Source organism: Hydra vulgaris, chromosome 03 (assembly GCF_038396675.1).
Source record: "Hydra vulgaris chromosome 03, alternate assembly HydraT2T_AEP".
Lineage (NCBI taxonomy): Eukaryota > Metazoa > Cnidaria > Hydrozoa > Anthoathecata > Hydridae > Hydra > Hydra vulgaris.
The window spans coordinates 30,541,049-30,563,580 of NC_088922.1; the positions used below are offsets into that span (position 1 = coordinate 30,541,049).

The window sequence follows — 22,532 nt, forward strand, 5'->3', positions numbered from 1 at the left end:
TCTTCTAAAATTATCGAATAAATTAGTAGTTTAATATTCAAAATAAAAGTTAAAAATGTTACTTTCAAGCCATTGGCAAAAAAAATCATTTAAAAAAAAAAATAATATTGAGTTGTCACAATCTATAAAATGTTTAAAAGTATTGAATTAATACTTTGAAATTTTTAAAAGTTTAATATGTTAAAAACGTTTAAAAATTTTAAACTTTTAAAAGTTTAAACATTTAAAATGTTTAAAAGTTCAAAAAGATTTAAATTGAGTTAAAACATTTTAAAAGGTTCAAATTGAGTATTTAAACATTAAAATTGTTTCAGCGGCATTTCTTTTTGTAAGTTTCCAACCTATAAAATGCCATCAAGCATTATTTGTATATATACCGTCAATTGATATATGTTTACTTCACTGCGCCTATCCCTATTTATTTCATTCAGTCAATGTACACTATACTAATACACTTGGACTACAACTTGTTGTGTTGAAGTTGTATGTTTTAGCGGATATTTTTCATCATTGCACTGTTTGTCAAAGTGTGGAAAGACCATACAAAAGATTTCTCAAATTAAAAAAAAATATAAAAACAATAAATAAGTATAATTTTTAATACATAATTATAGGAAAAATGGTCATGCTACCTCATAATGTAGGCTTTGTGACATCTAAGGAGCTACACCATCTTTAATTTAGAATCGCTTCTGATTGATTTTAATTAATGGAAAATTTTTTGCAGTCATTCTAAATATCGAGGAAATACACTCATCAAAAGTCATTTTTATTGTTCACTTTTTTTTAAATTCTAACCGTCTTGTTTATAAAGATCCCCCCATTTATTTGGCAGGTGAGAGTATTAAGTTTTTTTTTTTTTAACTGAATAGCTGTCATCAGACTTTCATCAGACTTAAAAAAATGCTAATTTAAGAGCCATTTTTTAACATAAACCATTTTAAAAACCATTTAAAAGATAATCCAAAGATGGTGTCAATAAAAATGATTATGTATTAAATTTTCATTAAAAGTAGTCTCTAACGTTGTCCAATAGCTTATGAAGCAACTGTTTTCCCTGTTTAAAAGAGCTGCAGATTCTTTATTTTTTGAAATGTTTAATATTCTGACTCTCCCGTTTATCAAGATTCCCCTGGTTTATAGATCTTATAATTTCTGACCACTCTGTTTAATTTGCAGGTGAGAGTATAAATTTATTTGTTATATTTCAAGCTGAACAGCTTAGACTTTCATCAGAACTAACAGAATACTAATATAAAACCCACTATTAATTATCAATTAAGATTAGTATAAAATCTTATGCAATTATAGTTGTATGTAGTTGAGAATATGATACGATTTGTTAACAGTATATCAAAATATTTAAAGTATAATCATTTCCAAAAAAAAAAAGTTTTTAGTCAACGCTTTTAAGTATTTAAAAAATCTGTTTTGTGATCAGGTTGTATTTTGTAAATACTATTGAGTCAATAGTATTCACAAAATACAATTTTACATGGGGAGTAATACAATAGGAATTGTAATACCAGTTATTGGTTTACCGGTAAATACCTAAATTTGGTTCAAGTTTTTAACTGGTAAATTTTTGTTGTTTACTAGTAAATCAAGCTTTTTGCTATGTCAGAATTGTTTTAATTCCTAATTGCTAAATATTTTTATCTAATAAAGAACGTACTCTAAATATTGAATAAATTATTTATTTTCTTGTCAATAAATTAAAAATTAAAAATATAAGTGTAAATCATTCTTTTGTTTGAACTTATTGCTTGAGTAAACTTAACCACTCTAATTAAACAACATTTGAAATATCAATTCTGTTGTAAGAAATTTTATTAAAAAAAAAAGTTAAACATTAAAATATATTAATTTTATTAATTCTTAATGATTGTTCTAAAGATGTTGTAGTTTTCAATAGAAAGGTGGATGCTACTAGAAATATGGATAAAGGTGGATGCTACTAGAAGCTTGAACATTTTGCAGCTAAAAATTTATTTATTTTTATTTAATTTATATTCTCATATTTAATCAAAGATGAAAAAAGGTGCGACCTTACAAAATGACCTTAAGTGGAACACACATTTCCAAAATATCCATCAGAAATGTTGCGCTGGAATGTCTGCTATCCATCGCCTCATTTGGTATCCTTTAATATGGAAAACTTACTAAACTAGAGTATCATTTTTACAATGTTTAAAAAAATACTCAGATCCAAGATCAGTAGCAAAGTGACATACAGATTAACACATAATGCAGAATATTTATTGAAAATATTTAAACCAATTGGATAAGTTGCAAAGAGATCAAACAAAAATGTGACACTGTTGAAATTCTTAAGAGCTGATTTCATTTTTATCAACTAAAAAAAAAAAATATTGGAAATAAGATATCTTAGACTGTCAGTGATGCTTATTTCCATTGCAAACACACTAGATCCCAGATATTTTGGATCTAATCTTTCTGAAAATGAAAATGAAGCTGCAATGACATTCACAGATAAAGAAATTAAGAACTTGGTACCAATAATATTCTAGCTGAAAGCCAAATCTGCTCCATTCGATAAAGGCTATTTGTATAGTAAATCTGATTTAAAAATGTAAAAAAATTAACCAATAGAATGGTTAAAACCTCTAAAATCTTTGGACTGCAACATAATAGAATACAATAGAATGTTAATAGAATACATAATACATAATAGAATACAATAGAATGCAACATAATAGAATACAATAGAATGGTTAAAACCTCTAAAATCTTTGGACTGCAACATAATCATGGATATTGAATTTTTATTAGAGGCACCAGCTTCTAGTGCTAATTGAGAGAATTTTGCTAATTGAGAGAATTTTTTCGACTTTTGGGCTTGTTCATTAAATAATGATGTATTGGTTGATAAATTAAAGCAGTAATGTTAATAGAAAATATAATTTACTCAAGTAAAACAACTAATGCTTTTTTTTATTGAAAAAGTTGACTAAACAAGGCTTATTTAAAAAAGGAGTTTAAACCAAAAAAAACATGTTTTTTTTTTTTGCAACTCTGAGGAAAATGTGCATTGAGCAAAAACAACTTCATAACTTGATGAAGCAAAAACTACTTAATAACAATGAACTACACAAAATAAACTTGATGAAATAAGATTGAAACAAAAACAACTTAATAACATTTTACAAAAAGAATTACAAAAAGAAAATTTTCCAAAAAAGAAGTAAAAACAAAATATAAGTACATTTTATTTAATAACAGTGCAAACAATTATAATCTAACCACTTGGCATCTTTTTCTGCACAATTCACATGTGCCCACTGCTGACAGCTTAAACACTATCATCTTTTTTCTTGTTGCATTTTTTTTTAAAGGTTGGCTGGTAAAAATCTGGCTCATTTTAGACCCTTTGATTTTTGTTTTTTTGCTGCTTTCTGTACCTGTTCCAAGACTTTTTAAACTGGTGTATCAGTTAATATAGCAGAATTTTGTTTCCGATTTCTGGGCTTATTTAAAGAATTTTTTCTAGGTTGAGCTTTTTCAAAAAGCCTCACTTTTTCAGAAGATGGTATAAATGAAGGGTTTGGACTAGTACCTGGTGTGCTGTTTAAATCTGGAAAATTTCTTTTCTTAGATATTGATTCGTTTGAATTAAATTTATTGAGATTTTTTTGTTTACAATCCACAGCTGAAACTTTGTTACTAGGTGTTTATTTACAATCCATCGCTAAAACTTCAAGTCTAAGCCTTTTTTTTGTGATGCTAAATCCGCAGATGACACTTAAGTTCTAGGGTCTGGTCTATCTGTTAAATATGATGGAAAAAAATCACTTTCTGAAAAATATCTCTGCTAAATGGATAAATACCTGTTGCTTGGAAACCACTAATTATGTTCCTTGTTGTTATAGTATTAGGAAGTGCTGTTGTTATAGCATTAGGAAGTTGTTGCACTGTTGTGATTCCAGTTTCATCAATGTTCCAAATATCTAAAGCAGTTAGTTTTAACCTTGTCAAAACATTAACTTTAAGTTTTCAAAAAATAAGTTAACATTACGTTGATTAAAACTTGTGTACTGAGCTAAACTTTTTGTTTGAGGAGAGCGAATAGAAAGCTTTGAATGTCTTTTCAAGAACTCGGAGAACCAATCACTACCAGCAGTTTAAAGTTTTGTCTATGAGTGGGGAATTTTTCTGCTGCATGCAACAGCATATATTTATACGCAAACCGTTGAACTTCTTTAGGAGAAAAACTAAAGTAAATGTCACTTGATTTCATTTTTCAGCCAAACTTCCTGCTCAGGTTCAAATACCTAAAGAAATATAAAATGTGTATTACCATTAGATATTACAAATCGTAATAGGTATCTGTCCTAGTCTCTAAAAAAAGTCTTTCAAATTTTTAAATATACCATAGCAATGTTTTATATTGAAGTGTCATATTAAATGTTTAAATAAGTTTTAGTACTAAATTATATTTAAAACAGTTAGAGAAAATAGAAATACCTAAAATCTTTTTACATAGCCCAACTTGTGCCAAGGTTTTTTATCTAATTTAGGCGATAGTAAATCTTTCCCTGTAGCTGTGTTATCAGGCTTATGCTCTGTGTTAGGCTTATATACTGTTGCAATAACATCAAACTCAGGTATGTTATTATTGTTAGAATTTGAAGGAATCACTTAGCATTCAAGTTCAGCTTCAAATTGAACCAAAGATGTAGATAGCGACCTTTTAGATATGTAATACCTTCCTAGAGTTTTATGTGGTATGTTAAACTCTCTACTAACTGCTCTAATTGATCTTTTATATTTTGTTACTTGTATCACTGTCAAATAACATTGTTTCCTCTGACAGTTTTCTATGTTGTGATTTGCTAATATAGTTTTGTACCATTATTAGGTAGATCGAAATAAACAATGCAAAAACCAAAAGTATATTACTATATTATAATATTTTATATTTATTTATTGTTTTTCATTCATTTATATACCTGCATACATATATATTTACAAAGTTACATTTTACATTTTTATTTTTATGTAAACATTTATGTATCATATTTTTTTAAATTTACATATATAAATTATATTATAAGTTAAATAATTGATATAATAGTAATATATAAATATATATAATATTTAAGTTTGGATATATGTAAATCTAAGTTAGAATTGCATTTATCCAAATTTAAATATTATGTATACAAGTAATATTTTCTTATTATCACCATATAAAATCATCATAAAATTAACAAAACAAATGTCAATTTTTTGGCTGACTACTCGTAAATCAACTTCTTTATATATAAATGCTATCATAAGTATAGCTCAAGCCTGCCAAAATTTTGGTTTTCTAGGTTTAATCTCCCAACTAAATGAACATGTCTAGGTCTCATGTCAGGTCTAGCGTATGATCGTTATATTGGTAGTGAAATAGTTAAAAATAAAAAGCATAAGTTATTCTTATCTAAATGTGTTGTTAACAAAAATTTATGAAAAACGCTTGACTTAAAAACAGAAAGAAACTTTAACAAAAAAAAACCTGAAAAAATGAAACTAAACAAAACAAAGCTTAAAAATATGTGAAAGTTTCATCAAAAGCTAATTAGAACTAAAAGTTAGAATTAGAACTAAAATTAATTAGAACTAAAAGAAAATTTTACCAAATTATGTTAAATTATGTTAACAATTACGTTTAGAATAACTAGAAATATGCAGTTAAAGCTTAAATTAATTTATTCGAAAAATATGACAGTTGCTGCATTTTATAATATTTGTAAAATACAGCAATAATTATTATGTAAATAATTGTATATTATGTTATTAGTGTTACTTTTATTTGTTTTTAATTGTTATGTTATTAGCGTTACTTTAATTATTATTATTTTATTTTTCAACAATTTACTTTGTTTTATTTTTTTTTTAGTGTGGGAGTTGCTGGTATGTATTTAAGATAGCATTTCTTTTGTATCCAACTAGAGACTTAAAGAACTATTTAAAAATACTTTGTTGCATAAAGAAATTTATTTCAAAACAAATTAAAAACATACATTAAAACAAATTAAAAACATACAGGACAACAAATTAAAAACATATATCACAACAAATTAAAAATATACATCAAAACAAATTAAAAATATACCGAACAACAAATTAAAATCTTTAAACACAATTATCCAAAAACATAAATCCCAATAAAAGAGTCTTTTAAATAGTATATGACAATAAACCAAATAATGTAACTTATAAAATAAATTTGATTAAAATTATGTACATCATTTCTATTGTAACAACTTAAAAAGTAATCATACATATATAGAGGTGTATGCGTACATATATAGCTTTTTTTTAGGGCTTTTGTTGCAAGTGAGCAAGTGGAAACATATCTTGCAATAGCTGGTCAGCCAATTGTTGAATTAAGTCCTCAAGAGTTAATATCTTGTTCACCATCTATGGGCTGCCATGGTGGAAATACTTGTACTGCACTAAGTTGGATGAAGCAGGTTTTTATAAGAGTTTCTTTGTAAAAATCATAAATATATATATATATATATATAATATATAAATATATATGTTTATTTATAATGATAACATTTATATAATATATAATGCATAATATATACTATAAAGATATAAATAATAAAGCATTCTTGTTAAAATACTTTTTTATTATTTAAAATGTTTTTAGACCCGCTCGTGTTTAAAAACAGAAAAAGAATACCCTTATGAAGAAAAAGTATCAAAATGTCTTTATTCTAATTGGTATTTTACTTAATACAAGTTATTTAATTTAGCACAAGTTAATTCAAGTTGTTTAATTTAATACAAGTTAATTCAAGTTTTTTTTTTTTTTTAAATTCACCATCCCAAGGCCATGAAGACCACTACAGTTTTTAACTAACATGTTTCTTCTCCACTCTTGTTTAACATAAATATACCAAGACTAAACTTAATAGACTATCTGATCTTAAATAATATTAAAAGCTGTGTAAATATATAATATATAATTTATTATATATAAATGTATAATAAATATAAAATAACTGTAAACATGTAAATGAACGGTTTTAACTAATAAATTAAATTAATATTAGATTTTAAAACTAAATAAAATAATAAAAAGATTTACTCGCTAAAATTTCGAGTGAAAAGCGTGAGAACAACAGATATTTAAAAAGTAATTCTTATTAGTTTTAAATGAATAGCTATGCTTGAATAAATTTGAAAAAAAAACAAAAAATGTTTTTAAAAAAATTTAATAAATTTATTTTAAAATAAAACTTGTCAAACTTGAAAAAAACAAGCAATTACAATAAATCATGAACTTATAATGAACGAATGTTTTTACATATTTTTTATATATATTTATTTTTGCATGCTGACACTTAAAGAGATTTAGATCAGCAATTGTCATAAAGCATGGATTGGTCAAATTTTGTGTCGGCATTGCCAAATGCGAACCTTAATTTTGCAGACTGCACGTGGGGTCATGGTGATTTTTATAGTGACACCTGGTTACACTTTAATTCTGAAAAATTAAAAGTTGTTTAGTTTAATACAAGTTATTTAACACAAGAGTTTTTTAAAATTTTATTCACCTCTCTAAGGTCCGGAGGCCACTACTGTCAAGGAGGCTACATTTTTGTGGTTACAACCCTCTCTTAACTCTTTAACTCTAAAACAAGAACTTTGACAAACAAGGCCACTGCCCAGAGAAACAAATTAAGTGTGGTACTATTATGAACAATGTGGGGATTGAACTAGGAACTTCTTGCTTATGAAGGGAGTGCTCAACTATGCACGAATTCCGCACGAATATAATAAAAATAAAAATAAAAAGAAAATTTATTTAATAAAAATAAAACTTTTACACTTGTTTGCATGTTTTTTTTATAAACAAAATGTTTTGTAATAGTTAATAATAAAATTAAAAAAAATAATAACAATAAAAGTTGTAAATAATTTTATCTAAGATGAGTTATTTAAATCATAGTGCTACTACTCAGTAAGGCTGTCGAAAATCATGAAAATGCTTGTCTGGGTACCTGTTGAATGGTTGAACAAAAACTAGTTAAAAAAACAATACTTTATGAAAAAGTTGTTCTTTTAAACAGTAAAAACTTTTTATTCAATTATGTAATTTATTTAAAGTTGTTCTTTTTTACTTATAGACGAGTTGCAAATGTTTACAATTTAAGCCCATGCGCTGTAGTTGGTAGGCAAAAATATAAAATAAACAAGAGGACTACTTAATAAAGTTTCATGTCTTCTTACTTAAATTCTCTTCTTACTTCAATTCTCTTCTTACTTCAATTCTTTTGCTAATCCTGACAAAGAGTTTTATTTGAAGAAGTTGACATTAGAAAATAATGTTTTACTTCCAGATCCTTATGGTATTGAAGAGAAATTTTGGAAAAACAATGTTAGTCTGTTTCCTGAAGTCAGTTATGGTGATATATACACATATTTAGTAGAATCACAAAGTTTATATAGCGAGAAAGTATGAAAGCATATAAATCCCTTGAGGCTTTTAACTATTTTGTCTGTGGACATGTGCAAGATGTTTTTTATGTTGATTTAAATAAAGAGTCTGAGTTTTGTGCTTTAAAAACAAAGGTAAAAAATTTTAGTGAAATCTAAAGTATAACTAAGATATATGACTACAATAAATTTTAAACCAAATTAATGTTGTTATTTTAGGTCTTACCAAGTCAAAGACAAAAGAAAAAAACAGCAATCTATGTTGTTTGGATTTATGTTCATAAATCCAAAGGATATATTTTAAATGGAAACAGCAGTTGTGTTGCTGGGTATGTTTACTTAAGCAATTAAGGTTGATTTTTTTAGTAACATAAAATGGGTATGTTAACTTTAACAATTAAAGTTAACATACTCATAAAGTTTGGTTTTTTTAACAACATAAAATTTTATTAAGATCATTAAGGATTATATTATGATTATATTATATTAGAATTATATTAATTAAAATAATTTATAATGATTAATTAGAAATAGTAATTAATATAATGAAAATAATTAATATAATGAAAAGTTTTTAATAGCTTATGTTTTAGATTTGGATCAGCTTGCAGTCATATTGCAGTTCTACTTTTTAAAGTTGAAGCCTGTATAAAACTTGAAATCAATAAAACTGCTTATACAAGTTTACAATGTGAATGGAATCGATCTAAAAAGCATGTTAGTCCCATAGCATTAGCAAACATAAATTTTAGCTTCCGAAAAAAAAAATATTGCCCCTACATAATTAAGTATCTAAGAATGTTAATGAAAAAATTCCTTTTTTTTTCTTTTTCTGCTGTTCCCAATGGAATTCGGTAAAAACTTAAACAATCTCTTTTTTTTTTCCTACTTGAGCAATCAAAAGCACAACAAGATATAGCAGGGTTTGTGATGAAGAAAATCGCCAAGTGTGTTATATCACGCTCATAAAATTATAATATGTTGTTATCGAGCGCAATTATGCGTGCTCAGGGTCAGGGCGGTAAGAGTGATCTTGAAATTTGAAAATTGCGGAAGACTGTGTTTATAAAAAACTTTCTATTCTATTCTATTTCTATTGTTATACGACTTTCATTTGTCAATGTTTGAAGTAGTATCTACAACAGCGCATTTATATTACTTCAACAATGTAGTTTTTTATATTTCCCAACTTCTTGTTTTTTATTTGCGCCAGATCGCTATTTTTTTAAACTAGTAATGGTAAAAAAAAACGCAACCAAACAAAAACGCAAGTGCCTAATAAGTTCTTATAATAGTGTTGAAAAATAAAATCGTGGCTAAAATTGTTTGCTTTTGTTGTTTTGATATGTATTTAAAATGCTGTTAACTTAATATTTACAATTAACAGTTTTTATAATTCTTGATATTTTTTTAATAGTTAATTGTTTTCATAAATTAATTAATAATTATTATTATATTTTTTTATAATTTCTTATTTAAATAACGCTTTTTTTTATCGTCAAAAAATTAATAGATTATAAAACAAGAATAATATTTAAAATTCTTCTTCAAAACTATTACTTGTAAGTTAAATAACAGATTTTCCCCTCAACTGTTGTCAGTGGTCTTTCTTCTTTTTCATTTTTGAAACTGAATGCTTATTCGTCAATCATATCTTCATCAGCACTGTCTATTTCATTGTTGTCATTGAGAACTTGATATGAAATTAATGATGTTGTTGTCGTATAGTCATCTGGGTCATCATCAACCTGAAGTAATCGTCTCTTATTCAAATAAATATCTTTTGCTCACTTTTCTATGAGGATTATTTATTTTTTTGACCAGCTTCCATGGTTTCCTAATATCACATTGCTATCATTTAGCGTATCGTGACTCATGGATAAGCGTTGATCTATCTAAATATACAGCTATAGATTGATTTTTTAATATTTAAAAATGTAGGTATTTTTTATGATAAATGTAAATCTTTTAAAACTATTTGAATGATTGCTTTTATACAAATAATACTTTCAACAACAATTGCGTTTTTAATTAAATTTTTTTAATATTATTAAAGTTAATAAAACTAATAATCAAATAAAGATACAGGACGACACAAACATACATATATACTAGGGTGTTTCATATTTTATCGATTTCTGCAATTAAACTTGCACATTAATTTATAAAATGACTATATATATTTAGATGTAGTTAAGCAAAAAAAAATTTTCTTTTTTGTTAATTTTAGAGTCCCAGCCAACCTAATTTTGGTCCATATTTGTTGGGTGTTTTATATGCTTGACGGAAACCTTGAAATTTATTCTATAATTTTTTTTATTCTTGTAAATGGTATATATTGGATTGAATATTATTTAAAGAAAAGGAACATGTTGTAAAAATGAAGAAATTAATCTTTACAATCTTCAGAAATTGGTGAAAAAGTAAGGTTTTTTCTGAAAAAAATGCATTTATTATTCGGTGGCATATGGAAAAATATTTTCCAAATAAGCTGTTTACATACACAAAACAATCTGTAACTTGGATAGTTTTATATTATATTGTCAAATGAGGTCTTAAAAAAACTCTTTGGACGACAGGGTAACCACATTTTGACACTAACCTTATTGACCCCTACTTAATAAACATTAGACCGCAATAAATTTAAAATCCGGAAATTTGGTCAGAAAACTTTAAAAGTCTAAAAATAACAACTACTCCAACAATCTGTTAAAAAATTAACAACTACTTTCCAATGCTAAAACAAAGAAAAAAAAAAAAACTTAAAACTGCATTTGGAATACTAATAACAAGTAGTCTTCTAAAATATTTAGAATAGTTTAATTATCATTCAAAATGGCTAAAGTTACAAGACTTAAAGCTAGGGCATATTTATTTGAAGAAAAAAACCTGATAGAAAGTTTAACTCAAATAATTTTTGTAACAAATAAAAAATTGATTTTTAACTTTCAATTTAAAAGATCTAGAGATAAGTTATCTCCGTCAAAAAGTTCATTGGTTGTACTGTTGAACCCAGTAAAATCACAAAATGCTCTGATCTTATACATTGCCCTGACGACTGTATTCTATTTGCAGTGAAAAAACCTTGCTTAGACAAAGTTTATAAAAATGGATTACTCACTGTCAAATCTCTAAGGTAGGAATTTTAATTTCTGCACTTGTGAAGCAACGCATTTATTGTGGTGTTGTCTTATGACCTTGGGGAACAAAGACAAAGGTATAACTTGAAAAATAAAGAAAAGAAACAGTTAACATATTTTTATATTAAACAATTATCTCAAGTAGGTGAAAGTCTAATCGGCGCTGAGTTGACTCAGAAAGGCGTTGTGTAAGATATTTTTCCATTTTAGAAAGGCAATACTTTATTCTGTTGAGCAATTTTTCAAGATTATCAGCTTTCCAGGGTAAAAAAGCAGGTAAAAAATCAAAAAGAGATAGATTTGCAATCTTGGTAAATATAAAGCTGCTTGGCATTTCAGCAATTGATTGTGGTACTAGACAAGTTCAATACAATGCTGTTTGTATTTTGATACCACTGCTACAAATACAGGAAGATTTTCTGTTACCAATTTCAGGTTTAGTCAAGAACAAAGCTTTATTTTACTATAGGTGGCTTGCAGGAGACATATTTATGAATTACATCTCAAACAAAAACAATGAAAAACTTACCGCTGTAAAAACTAAATCTCCAGAAAATGTAATGTTCAAACGGTTCCAAATAAACATTAAAAGTAGCATTGGTTCTTCAAAGTTTAACATGTCAATCTAATGCTAACACTTTCTTAGAAATTGCCAAACTCAAAACTGTAACATTTTGTGAGAAGGTTCTTAATAAAAAAAAATTTTCTTCGTAGGAGATTACAAAAAGCTAATGAAACTGACTCTTATGTATTTATGCCCTGAAAGAGTTTTTTAAATTCACACTCCAGGGTGTGTGTCTCATGCACATTTATGTCCAAGGCTATCTATTATCTAAAGATTCAGATATTGAGTTTGTAGCTTTCTTATGAATTGACAAATAATAATAAAAAAAAGAAGTGCAGACAATGGCCGAATTTATTTCAATCTTTTATTCCGTCTGGTTTTTTAAAACTTCTTTACCATATGCTGCGCCATTCCAATATCTAAAAGCCTGTTGGCAAATGACAAAATATAGAGAATACGTAAAACAATATGTTCAGCATTTTGAAACAATATTAAATGGAATTGATGCCACGATGGTTTCAATGGAATCACATTCATGGTACCTTGATGAAACCTCGGTTCCACTTACTCTTTTAGATCAAGAAATTTCTTTTGCAGAGAGTTGTTGCAAAAATGCTCTTCTTAAAACCAGTTCCTGAACTGTTCAGGCATTCAGAAAAATTAAATTTGTTAAAAGCTCTTAATTTTAGGCTAGAAAAACCACTAAGTAGTACACAATTAGTGATGAAAAACTTTTGGTTCATATTTAGTTTATTAAACCTGACTAAACTGAATGATAAACTTTGGTTAAACAGCCTGGCAACAATTTGGGTGTACGTTGACCAGTTTAAAACTTTTTTTGTCGCTAAACTTGCAGAGGGTAACAAAGTTTTTGAAAGATCTAAAGTTGTATCAGGCTTTGTAAACAATTTTCACAATGAAGACGATTGTCAGGAAGATTGTTGTGAAGCAAAGACTAAGGAAGATTAACAATTAGCATATGAAGCAATTGCAATTTAAATAAAATAATTTTAAAAAAATACCATTTGTTTGATGACAAAATATTGAATTGTAAATATAATTTTTTAATACTTAGTAATTCTTAAGCATTTCAATTGGTTTTTTTTTATTTAAAAAAAAAAAAAAATTATACAACAATACTATGTGAATCATTTAAAGTTGAAGATCTTCCTTATACATCCAAATCTTGAGGCAAAAAATAACAACAATACTCCCAACCACATTGCATTAAGTTCTCTAAATTTATTTATCTTAAAAAGAATAAAAATAAATGAAAAATTATTATTAATCTCTTTATCAAGTTCAATTAATACTTAATTTGATAGTCATAGTTCAATGTCCAAAGATCAAAAATTGGGGCAAGGCCCTGCCCCAAAATATTTTATTTTTTTATGTTATGTTATTTTAAGGCTAATGAAATGTTATTTTAAGGCTAATAATTTCAAAAATTTTGAAAATAATAACCTTAAAACTTGGATATTGTGTGTATGCGAGGGGTGGGGAGGGGGAGGGGCCTCAACCTCCAATATCAATATTGTAGTTTTGGCTCTGCCTATACAAAAAAAAGGTGTTTATTACTTGGTGACATTTTTCATGTCACCAAGTAATAAACACCTTTTTTTTGGAGCAAAAATCTTACTTTTTCATCAATTTTTGAAGATTCTGCAGAATTATTTCTTTTTTGCCTTAATCATATCTAAATATTAGTCAATTTATAAATCAAGATGCAAGTTCAATTTCAAAAATCGATAAAGTATGAAACACCCTAATATATACACAGTGAATTATAAGTGGATGAACACTGCGCCAGAGGTTCAATCAAAACAAAAGATACAAATATATAAATTGACTTGCAGATAAACCAGTACCATGCCAGAGGTCCATAAAGAACCCAAATACACAAATATATTGACTGATGGGTGAACCAGCACCGTGCCAGAGATCAAGACAGAACACAAACACACAGATATATAAAGTGACTTTGGAGTGATCCAGCACCGTGGCATAGGTCCAGATAGAACACAAATACACAGATATAAAAAGTGACTTAAAAGTTATTAATTAAAAAGCCTAATTACTAATGATCATCAGCTTCATAATTTATTTTTACTTTTTTAGTTTAACCATAAAAGTTTGCTATCAATTAATTTGATGCAATAAAAACTTGCTATTATTTTGCAACATACAAAATTAAATCACTTAGAATGTAATTACATAATTTATAATACTTATTATAGTATACTAAACCAATGGACTTAGTAAAATATAAAGTTATAAAATGTATACTTAGTCTGGATACTTATCATTATAGACTGCTGTTAGTAATTATTAATTGTAAATGTAATTTATTTTCTTTATGATAAGTTTTTTTTTTTGTTAAGAGTTCTTTTCTTTTTTTAATCGAGTTTTTTTCTTGTAATTATTTACGGTCAGTAAATTTACTCGTTTTTTTTAGTTAAGTTTTTTTTGTAATTATCTATCATCAGTGAATTTACTATTTTTTTTTTAGTTGAGCTTTTTTTGTAATTATTTATCGTCAGTCAATTTACTCTTTTTTTTTAGTTGAGTTTTTTTTTGTAATTATCTATTATCAGTCAGTTTACTCTCTTTTTTTTGTTGAGTTTTTTTTTTTTTGTAATTGTCTACTGTCAGTCAATTAACTCTTTTTGTGTGCATTTTTGAAATGTTCTCAAATGTTACCAACTTGTCGCAACTAAATTATATGCGTGGTTAGTTATAGAGTGCAATTGCACTCACTTACAATCAAGCCTGTGTACATTGGAAAAATATTATTTTTTATTTTATTTATTTGAATTTCATGGTATGTTTTGCTATACAATGCTCTTATATCTGAAGATATCGATGGCTTAATATAGGAACAGCCACAAATTGTCATAAAGCATAGCGTAGTGTCTTTTATTGATCAACATTATTGCGTACTAAAATACTATTCAAGTATTTAGTTGATGGTGACTAGATTTGAGCTTGTATTGCACAACAGTCTTGCTTTTAACATTTTGTTTAATGCTCTAACTAAATGAGCTATCCACATTAAACCACATATCCAGCCACAATAATAATAGTTAGGAGGAGTAATAAGCATCTGAGACAGAAGTTTTCTGAATGTTATATTGAGTGTTTTCAGAAATTCTGATAGTGGTAAAAAATTTAAATAATTTATAACAACTAAATCTTCAAGACTTCTATCACATACCAAATTAATAATGTTAAATTTTTATATTACGATTAATGATTTTAAACTTTAAAAATGAAAAAAATGAATTTTAAACTTATCAAATGACGGTTACCCGTTATTTAGTAATCCTACCCAAGCAGTAACCAACGGATGGTGCTTGTCGACAGCCTTACAAAACTAAATTTAATTTAATATTTAAATTTAAAAATTTTTTTTTTTTTTTGTTGCTAAATAATGAAAATAAACATATAAAGGATTTTTTGTATTTTTGTTATAAAATTAATGAAGTTTTTATATATATTAGCACTTGAAAGTTTTTATATATATATATATTTTTTTTTTAAACATCTTCGCTTCCAACAAGGCTGCAAGCAGCCACTAATTAAAGTTGGAAGTTACTGTAAGAGAAAAGATGAAGATTGTAGAGCAAGATAACGATTGACAGATGATTTAAAAGATTGCAAATTATATGAATCAGGAAAGCAAGATAAAGGAAACGAATTCCAAAGAACTGATGTTCGAGGAAAAAAACTAGACAAATAAGCGTTTTTGGAGCACTTAGGAACATTCACAGAAAAAGGATGACTTAATTGAATGACGAGTAACACGAAAATGAATTTTAGTAGATGGCACAAGAGACGCTAGCTCTTTCGAGCAGTGCCCATTATAGTATTTGTAGAAAAGAGAAAGAGAAGCAACATTACGACGATGTGATAATGGTTGAAGGTTGGCTGCAAGAGCAGGTCCAACTATGTTTACAATGCGTTTTTGCACCTTGTCTAAAAGAGAAAGGGCATCATTAGAAGATCCGCCCCAGATATGGCAACAGTATTCCATACAAGGCTGGATTTGAGATTTATAGAGGTAGAGAATAGAATCCAGAGTAAGAAAGTGGCGAGCTCGATAAAGAGATGCAACCTTAGCAGATGCTAATTTTGCAACCGATTTGATATATGGTTTCCAAGAAAGATTGGAAGTAAGAGTTAATCCTAGAAGATGAAGAGTAGGTGACTCATCGAGTACATCACCGTTCATAAATATAGGAAGATCTAAATTATTGCGATAACGATTGGCTGAAAAAAATTGAGTTTTATCTGAATTAAAGTTCACCAGCCACTGTGAGCCCCATGCTGTAGCAGAAGTGAGATCCTTTTCAAGCTCAAATGCCCCCTCCAGGCAATCAGAGGGTGTTGGTTTCTTATCACGACAAGAATAAATGGTAGTATCATCAGCAAACAATGCCACCTTAGATGTGAGAATATCTGGAAGATCGTTAATGTAAATTAAAAAGAGTATAGGGCCAAGGATAGAACCTTGAGGAACCCCTGAAGTTACAGAATAAGAAGAAGAGTGTTGTCCATCGAGGACAACTTTTATGCTACGATTGGAAAGGAAGGATTCAATGATCTTAAAGATGTTGCCGGATACACCATAAGAAGAAAGCTTATGGAGAAGACCAGCATGCCAAACTTTATCAAACGCTTTTGAAATGTCAAGAGCGATGGCCTTAACCTCTCCACCTTCATCTAATGCACGATAAAACCTGTCAGTTATTACTGTTAGCAAATCAGCTGTAGAACGAGAAGATCGAAATCCATATTGATGGTCAGAAAGTAAGTTATTAGATTCAAGATGAGAAATTAAGTGTTTGTTAATTAAAGATTCAAAAACCTTGCTTATGATAGGAAGAAGACTTATGGAACGGTAGTTTAAACGAATCAGATCGATATATATTAGCGCATAAGGGTTTTACTTAACTATGCTTTAAGATAAACTTTGTTTTTTGATTTTTTTAATCTTCAATTAAAGTGAATTTAAATTCACTTTATCGGTGTATTTTTTTTCCTGTTGTTGTTATGTTCTTTTTTATGTCATAGAACTTCCTTTCTTTTTGCTTTTTATCAAATTTTGAAAAACATTTTTATTTAAATTTTTAGCACAACTTCAGATGCTAGAATATATGCTGTCTGTGGCTGTCAAAGGTTTTTGTTTTTCTTCAAAGTTTTTTTTTCTGGATTTTTATTTATTTTAATTTTTAAACTTAAGTTTTATATTAAAATTTTCTGTTAATTTTTCTGAACAAATATATATTTTAATTGTTTACAAGATTAGCCATAACATGGCTCACATTAGTATAAAATATATGTTTCACATTAGTATAAAATATATGTTTCACAAAATTTAAAAATTAGCAAAAATTAAAACTATTAAAGCAGCTTTCATTTGAATGAATCTGTTTTTTTTGCCACTTATAGAAAAAAATATTATTTTAAATTAAACTGGTATATTCTAAAAACTGCGCCTGCCTATAATAATAACATTTCCAAAATATGTATAATATGTTTACAAGAAAAATTTGAAATTATTACTCATTTAGATCAAGTAAATTTACTGAATAAAAAATCTGAATTAATTTCTAAATGCAGTCATGAAAATAAGTTTCTTTTAAAAAATTATAAAAACAAATGAACAATAAAATATATGATTTCATTATTTATTTGAGCTACTTTTTTTGTTGTTTGTGGTATTAAATTCCATTATTACTGATTTATTTTAATTTATTTCTGCTGAAACTTGAAGCTATTATAACAATTGAGTGAACTTTTCTTTTTAGTTTTGTTGGTAATGAAGAAAATATGATTCGTGTATTATCACAGAAAGGTCCTTTATCAGTTAATGTTGATGCTGTATCATGGCAAGATTATATAGGTTAGAATTTGTTCTGTTTTAGATTAAACAAGAATTAATGATTAGCTTAAAGAAATGTATTGAAATATAATTTAGATGTAAAAATTGCATAAAAACATTTGAATTATTTAATATGGGTTTTCTATCATCAAAAGCCAAACGATAAATAAAAAAAGGAAAAAAAAAAAATAGTTTTTTCTTCAAGTTTAAAAAAAGCTACTATAAACTGTTTAATTGTGTAATGTTTAATTTTTAAGTTAAATTTGATTTATAGATTGAACATAAAATTTTGGAAAATATATATAAGATCTATAATCTTTGAAGTAAATTAAAAGTATATAATATTTTAGAATTTTCAGTTTTATTTGTTGCGATGTAGTGTTATTTGCAATTTGCAGTAGTGATGTAGTGTTATTTGCAATCTTTATTGCAGTATTTGGTAGTGATGTAGTGTTATTTGCAATCTTTATTGCAGTATATGGTAGTGATGTAGTGTAATTTGCAATCTTTATTGCAGTATATGGTAGTGATGTAGTGTTGTTTGCAATCTTTATTGTGGGTAAGTGGTAGTAATAGAGTTATAGGGTTATAACAGCAGTTTAAAAAAAAAAAAAGAGTGATCTCCTCGACTTTAGTAGCTCCATGGAATGGTATATTTGTAAAAAACTTTTTTATTTAAAAATTGAACCTTAACCCTGTAAATCTCGAATTATAAAAAGTGAAATAAAAATTTTTTGATGAAATTTATTCAAAAATACATTTCATGAAGAAAAAAAATTTCACAATTCTTAGTTGGTTTTTTTCCATGACTCCATTTGGAGTCAATGGGTCTGAAACAAAAAATAATGGCAAATGTGTCTTTTAACTTCACATTATTTTCTCGACATTATATGTTAATTCAAAAGCAAATAACAAAGCAAGTATTATTAAACAACTAATGCTTTTTTTTTTCAAAAAAATATTTTAAATATTTTCTGTCTTTTGTTCAGAAATAACTACTTTGTATAACAAAATCATGACCTGGTTTTTTTTTTATGCATGCGCTACTTTGTATAAAAGATCATGAAACAGTTTTTGTCCTTAGTTACACATAAATGGGAACTGCACTTTATGCATTTCAGTCTCACGTATGTGTTGCACACTTTACATCGCTGTTTCGGCTTTGCATGCACAGAGCCAAATAGCGAAATGCAACATGGAAAGTAGCAAATGTTGTCATACCGCCCTGACAAGTTGAAAAAAATTAGTTTTCTTTTTTTCTTTGTGTACGCATGCTATTCTTTACTCTGATATTCGTCTTTATCTTCTTCATCATTTCCGGCATGTTGAGGAAATCTTAAAGATCTGGACCCTTACGAGCATGGAGTGGCAGTAGCTTTTCTTCGAATATAAGACTTTCACTGATACTGACGCTCAACTTTAGAAAATCAAGTTGGTTCTTACGTGGAGTTTCATTCTGGGTGAAGATGATACAAGATCCATCCATTTATGATAGCTACATTAAGGACCCAGAAAAAATGCGACGATACCACTTACAACTTTACATCAAGTAAAGTTTTACAAAGTGACATCAACATGTCAAAAAGATCAACCCCACCCATATGTTCATTATATTCTTTCACAATAACAGGACAATCTATTTCAACATACTTCATTTTCTTTCTGTCCCATCAATTCATTTTTGACATTGTCTCTATTCCAACATGAGTTGGTGACAACTGTACAGCCAAACTATCCATTTAGCAAACAACATAATCCATTGTTGGCATCAACTTGGTAGTCAGATGATTCGCGTCCTTCTTTTTTGAACTGTTTCCCTGATTTGAAGTGACATCCTCTAGTCCCATTTAATGGGATAGTTCCAGCAGACCAGATGTCTGATTATTGCAGCTGTGTGTGTAATTCAAGGAAGGTGAACCAGTTGTCAAAGTAGACTTTGAAATTTTTGTCTACTCGAAGAGTTTCACAGAGTTTTATGACAAAGTCACCAAGTTGATATCCACAATTTTCTGACACTGAAGGACAACTAATATCGTACAACAGAAAATCGTAAGTCAATCGGCTAACTTTGCATTGTGCAATAGCCTTAAAACCCCATTTCTTTGGTTTTTTAGGAAAATATCGTCATAAACTGTTCTTCCCTTTATATGGAATCATTTGCTCATCAATGCTCATCTTTTCTTCTGGCTTTGATTTGTAGGCAAGCATCACATAGTCAGCATGAGCCCAAACTTGAAATATCAAGTAATAACTTCAAGAACAGATTAGATGTGGTCTAGCATAGTTACTAACTAGACTTTCTGGAAATTGCTCTTACAGATAATAAGCAACATGGGTTGATATTTGACTGGGTCCAGGGACGGTTTTGTGAGCGGGGCTGAATAAACATTGATACATACTAAACATATATTTTTATTAGAAATTAATTTTATATTTATATATATATATATATATATATATATATATATATATATATGTATATATATATATATACATATATATACACATATACATATATATATATATATATATATATATATATATATATATATATATATATATATATATATATATATATATATATATATATATATATATATATATACAAGGCTCGAAGTGGTTTGATATATGATAATATGATCAAAATAGAGTTTACAGTTTTTAAAAAGCTAAAAGTTGCACACAATCTATTTCTTTTAATTAGAAACCATAACAACGTAAGTTGTTGAGTTTTAAGCAACTGCTAGTTAAACTGAAACTGAAACAGAAAAACTGAAATAAAATTTTTCAAAATTCAAAGAGATCTCAAACCTCCGAGAAAAGTTGTGTTCATATTAAAGACAATCATGTAAAAAAATTGGCTAAATTTTTTTATTAAAACTTTTTCATTTTAGTCGAGCTCGCCTTCTCCTTTTTGTTGTAGGCCAAAAAGCCTACAATAAAATGGAGTAACTTGAGCACCTTGGTAATATGAGCATATTTAAAGATTTCTTAGATGTAAGCAGTGAAGTTAAAGTTGTTTTGTATTTTTTGAATCGACTTCATGTGATGATAACAGGAATCAATATAATTAGCGTAATCAACAGGAATAATAATTAACAGGATAACAGGAATCAAGTAATTAGCGTAAATTTATATGCAGTAACTAGCGGCTATTATCTAATTAAAACGCAGTTAAATATTTCGCGTTTTTAAAATAATATTATTACGCATGAATAAATCTGTGGCGCCAAATTTTGGTGCTAAAATAATGAAATTAATTTTTTCATAAAGAAAAATATGTTAGCTAAAAATCAAATCCATTTTTGTTTGAAAAACAATGCATAGAAAAGTACACAAGAATGGCACCTTTATTAAAAGATTTTTCGTGTAGTATGAGCATGCTAAAATTACATAATGTTTTTCATTGAAATTACTAAGTTTAAAGTCCTAAAATAGCATGTTTTGTAATTTTTAAATAAAAACTGTACTTTTAACATTCCTATATTAATAATAGTGTCTTTAATTGCTTTTTGAATAAAAACAAAACATAGTAAACAATTTTAATATTTTAACAATACTGGATATTTTTCTGTAATTTAAATTCAAAAATTCTGAGTTTTTATCGTTTAAAGGTTTGAGTTAATAAAATTGAAAAATTTTTGGATTCAGCATAATTATTTTCGAAAATATTCCAATTTTCGCTTAAGATGCTCATATTACCCTATACATATCAAATATTAAGTGTAATTAAATATAATAAATATAATATTTTTAAATGTTAATTTAAAAATATATATACATATCAAATATTAAATGTAATTAAATATGATGTAAATAAACTGTTTATTGCAGCGGTTCTCAGCCTTTACATTGCCGCGACCCTTTTAATACAACCCCTATGATACAGCGATTCTTTTTGTCAGTTTCAAGTCCAACATCATTGGTTTCAAGTCCAGCATCATCAGCATCAGCATCATCATTTCACTCCATGGTTTTAAACCTTCTTGTGCAGCTGATATATTTAATAATTTTTAAAAATCTTTTTCACAAAAACAACTCTCTTATGAAATGTCTTTTTATTATTTTATTATTTTTTTTTTTTATTATCAAATTATATGAATCTGGAAAACAAGATGAAAGGAGCAAATTCCAAAGAACTGCTGTTCGAGGAAAAAAACACTAGATGAATAAGAATTTTTGGAACTTTTAGGAACAGTCACAGTTTAAGTGTGTGACTTAATTGAATGACAAGTAACACAAGAATGAATTTTAGTATTTATAAAAAATAGAAAGAGAAGTAATAAGAGAAGGGCCATCATTGGAAGATCTGCCCCAGATAAGGCAACAGTATTCCATACAAGGACGGATTTGAGACTTGTAAAGATAAATATAGATAGAAATAAATAAAGATAGAGTTCGGAGTAAGAAAGTGGCAAGCACGATAAAGAGATGTAACCTTAACAGATGCTAATTTTGTAATTGATGTGATATATGGTTTCCA

General features: G+C 27.3%; 1 protein-coding gene across 1 annotated transcript in view; it reads left to right on the plus strand.

Annotated features, from left to right (window-relative positions):
- LOC136078080 (cathepsin O-like) overlaps positions 1 to 22,532 on the plus strand; it is a 64,072-nt gene that overhangs the window by 16,800 nt on the left and 24,740 nt on the right. Inside the window, exons 5-9 of the mRNA XM_065792917.1 lie at positions 5,906 to 5,919; positions 6,332 to 6,482; positions 6,668 to 6,741; positions 17,299 to 17,343; positions 17,976 to 18,070. Of these exons, the coding sequence (XP_065648989.1) occupies positions 5,906 to 5,919; positions 6,332 to 6,482; positions 6,668 to 6,741; positions 17,299 to 17,343; positions 17,976 to 18,070 (379 nt within the window). The remainder of the gene's footprint in view (positions 1 to 5,905; positions 5,920 to 6,331; positions 6,483 to 6,667; positions 6,742 to 17,298; positions 17,344 to 17,975; positions 18,071 to 22,532) is intronic.